Source organism: Branchiostoma floridae, unplaced genomic scaffold, assembly GCF_000003815.2.
Source record: "Branchiostoma floridae strain S238N-H82 unplaced genomic scaffold, Bfl_VNyyK Sc7u5tJ_1515, whole genome shotgun sequence".
NCBI classification, from domain to species: Eukaryota; Metazoa; Chordata; class Leptocardii; order Amphioxiformes; family Branchiostomatidae; genus Branchiostoma; species Branchiostoma floridae.
The window spans coordinates 11304-14485 of record NW_023365739.1 but is presented as its reverse complement, the minus strand read 5'-3'; the positions used below and the strand labels follow the sequence as shown (position 1 = coordinate 14485).

The 3182-nt window shown below is 38.2% G+C and overlaps 1 protein-coding gene across 1 annotated transcript; it reads right to left on the bottom strand.

The window, feature by feature from the left end:
* Nucleotides 1-855: 855 nt before the first annotated feature.
* LOC118407991 (plasminogen-like) lies at nt 856-2849 on the bottom strand. Its single transcript, XM_035808595.1, has 3 exons — nt 2707-2849; nt 2278-2545; nt 856-1275 (listed from the first exon to the last, which is right to left on the bottom strand). Exons 1-3 carry the CDS (start codon nt 2779-2781, stop codon nt 1010-1012), a joined length of 609 nt encoding a protein of 202 aa, XP_035664488.1. The 5' UTR covers nt 2782-2849; the 3' UTR covers nt 856-1009.
* Between the last annotated feature and the right edge of the window lie 333 nt (nt 2850-3182).

Below are 3182 nucleotides of genomic sequence, written 5' to 3'. Positions count from 1 at the left end.
AAAACAATTCAAAACATAATTTTCTTTACTTTCCCATGGGTGCTTTTTGGTGCATTTGTGTTTTTCTGATGCATAAGTAGTATGATATCATCAATCAATAGTATTTTCAGAAAACACTGGTGTTTGGTGAAGTTGGGACACAATGATTTTACATGGCACAATTCCCTGGCTAGTGATATTAATGATATGCACGCATTGCATGATGGGAAGGTAAAAAGACATTACTTGTACAAAACGGTTACACAATAAAAATTTAGTATCCAAACAGAAAACTGGCATTCAATAAAAAAATGGTATACAATCAATTTAAAAGCAACTATACAGGCAGAAAATTAAGAATACAATTAGAAAACTGGCCATGGCATACTATTAAAGAAAATGGCATTCAATAAGAAAAATTAGTATTCAATAAGAAAACTGAAATACAATGAAGAAAACTAGTATTCAATCAGGAAACAGGTATACAATCAGAAAACTGATATACAATCAGAAAAATTGATATACAATCAGAAAAATTGTATACAATCAGAAAGATAATTAGTATCCAAACAGAAAACTGGCATTCAATAAAAAAATGGTATACAATCAATTTAAAAGCAACTATTATACAGACAGAAAACTAAGAATACAATTAGAAAACAGGCCATGGCATACCATTAAAAGAAAATGGTATTCAATAAGAAAAATTGGTATTCAATCAGAAAACTGAAATACAATGAAGAAAACTAGTATTCAATCAGGAAACAGGTATACAATCAGAAAACTGATATACAATCAGAAAAATTGATATACAATCAGAAAAATTGTATACAATCAGAAAGATAAGATACAAATATTCAATCAAGAAAACTAGCATACAATAAGAAAATTCGTATACAATAAGAAAAAACCAGAAAACTCAGGTATTTGTAGAGGCCTCACTCACGCTAACGACTGCATGGTGCATTAACACAAAAGGTCAGAAACATCATTTTAGACTCAGGCCATACCAAATACTGGTGCGTCAGACTCAGACCGCACCACACACTGGTACGTCACAATACTCCCATCTGGTGCCGGGATCCGTGGTGTAGCACCAAACTCCCACGGTACCTTCTCTGCCCGGATTCCGGCAGTAGTTCTCCTTCAGTCCGTCTGATGGATGAAAAATACGGTAGACAGGCCCGTAGTGGTGTACATGGGGTACCAGCGTGTCCCAGCGTTGGCACGTCTTGCCTGTTTTGGTTACAGAGACTGTTCCTCGGTAGGATGACCCATCTCCCTCCTGGCATAAGTCTGGTTCATGAAATTGGAAAAAAAGTCATAATTGCCGCATCGTAGACGTAGTTATGTATTATTACCTCCATGAAGTATATAACACGGAGGTTCTATTTTCAGCAGCATTTGTCTGTCTGTCTGTCTGTTGGTCAACAAAGTAACTCAAGGACGGCTGAATGGATTGGTGTGTTCGGAGGGTGTGACAAAACTGGAAATGATTAGATGTTTGCCCCCTGGCGGCTTCTCTTAGCACTGCAGTGGAACGTTTGCGCTGTTTAGTGTTCTGAACAAGCTATGGTCACGACTTTTGGGTGTTAGATAGCCCGTGTGCTCAGGAAGAAGTGACGTAAGAGTGGGCCCCCTAGTTCGGGCGGCATTGCAGGGGTATTTGAGTGAAAAAATTCCGATAAAGATACTAGTAACTCAAGAGAGAAATAGTTTTAAATGCATGTAGTTACATAATTGATGAGAATATTCTATTACTGCAGTCTTTCTAAGTATCTCCTGTCCAGGACATGATATGGTCTTGACATTTGGGTGCCAGATAGAGTTTGACGTCAGGACAAAGTTTGGGCCCCTAGCATTTAATTTTGGAACTGCAGGGGTATTTTGTCAAAACATTCAAAAGAGAATAACTGAAGAAAGGAACGACGAATTTCAATCATTTCAGGCATGCAGGTCGATTAGGTAAAGATAGACGCACTTATTTGCACATTATTCAAATGAGGACCTAATTTGCATGATCAATGACGTAAATGTATAATGCATTCCGTTGTTTTCCATAATTGAACTTCAATAGATATAACACAAGTAAATCATTGCAGGTGGACTATAAACAGATACCAAACATACAAATGAGGGAATGATTTGCATAATTAATAAGAAAATTATAAAACCACTGTTAAATGATGGGAACTTCATACATGTGACATGTGTAGGTTAGTTGAGGGTGAACAGTATCGTGCATAAACTCTGCAAATATGTAAGTCATTTGCATAAAGCAACAGGAACCCAACTTACGTAACTTCTTACTCATCTCGTGGAGACGCGGCTCCAAAGCGATCGTTTGATTTCGCTCCTTGTCCAGGTCATGCTTCAAAGCGTTAACAGTGGTGGATAAGTCGTCTTGGCGGCGTTTTGAGGCGTCAAAATCGCGCTTCAAGGAGTCAACAGTGGTGGACAGTTGGCGCATGTCGTCTTGGTTGCGCTTCAAGGCATCAACAGTGGTAGACATTTCGTCTTGCTCGCGCTTGAGGGCGTTAAAAGCGGTGGACAGTTCAGATATCTCCTGTAAACGTATAAACATATATACTTAAGTCAGAATACCAAATGTAAAAAAAAAGTCAAATGAAAAAGTAGAAGAAAGTTATGGCTTGATAGACTAATCAAAACAGAATCAGAGTCAGAAAGATTGATTTACAACAAGCTTTGTGGTACAGTGGTGTTTACCTCCTTATTGATGAACGTCAGAGGGGCGAGTCCCACAGCGACCAAGCTTAGCAGCACGACAATGCCGGCGGCCATATAGCTTTTGTGGGTGCGGATGAAGCTACAGAGAGTGCGGCTGTCGCTTGCTGTACCCGGATACGTGCGGTCTGTTAGAAAACGAGCTTTTAAAACAAGGATTTTTTTTTCAAACATTGAACGGTAATTTCCAACACAAAGTTGGACTTATCAAGGAATGACAAAGACCGGAGTTAGACTTTTGAATTTTTGTGTTGGAAATTACAGTTTTGATTTTGATTCAGAGTATAGTAGACAAATCGGGAATAATATATATTGCAGTAAAAAAGTGACAGAGCCCACTAGGAGACTGCTGAAATCCTTAGCACGGTAGATACAGGTAAATTCAGGAAGCAATCTTGTTTGATATACTGATAGATAACCAATCTTATCGATATTTTAATTACGATTTCTTCTTCAAA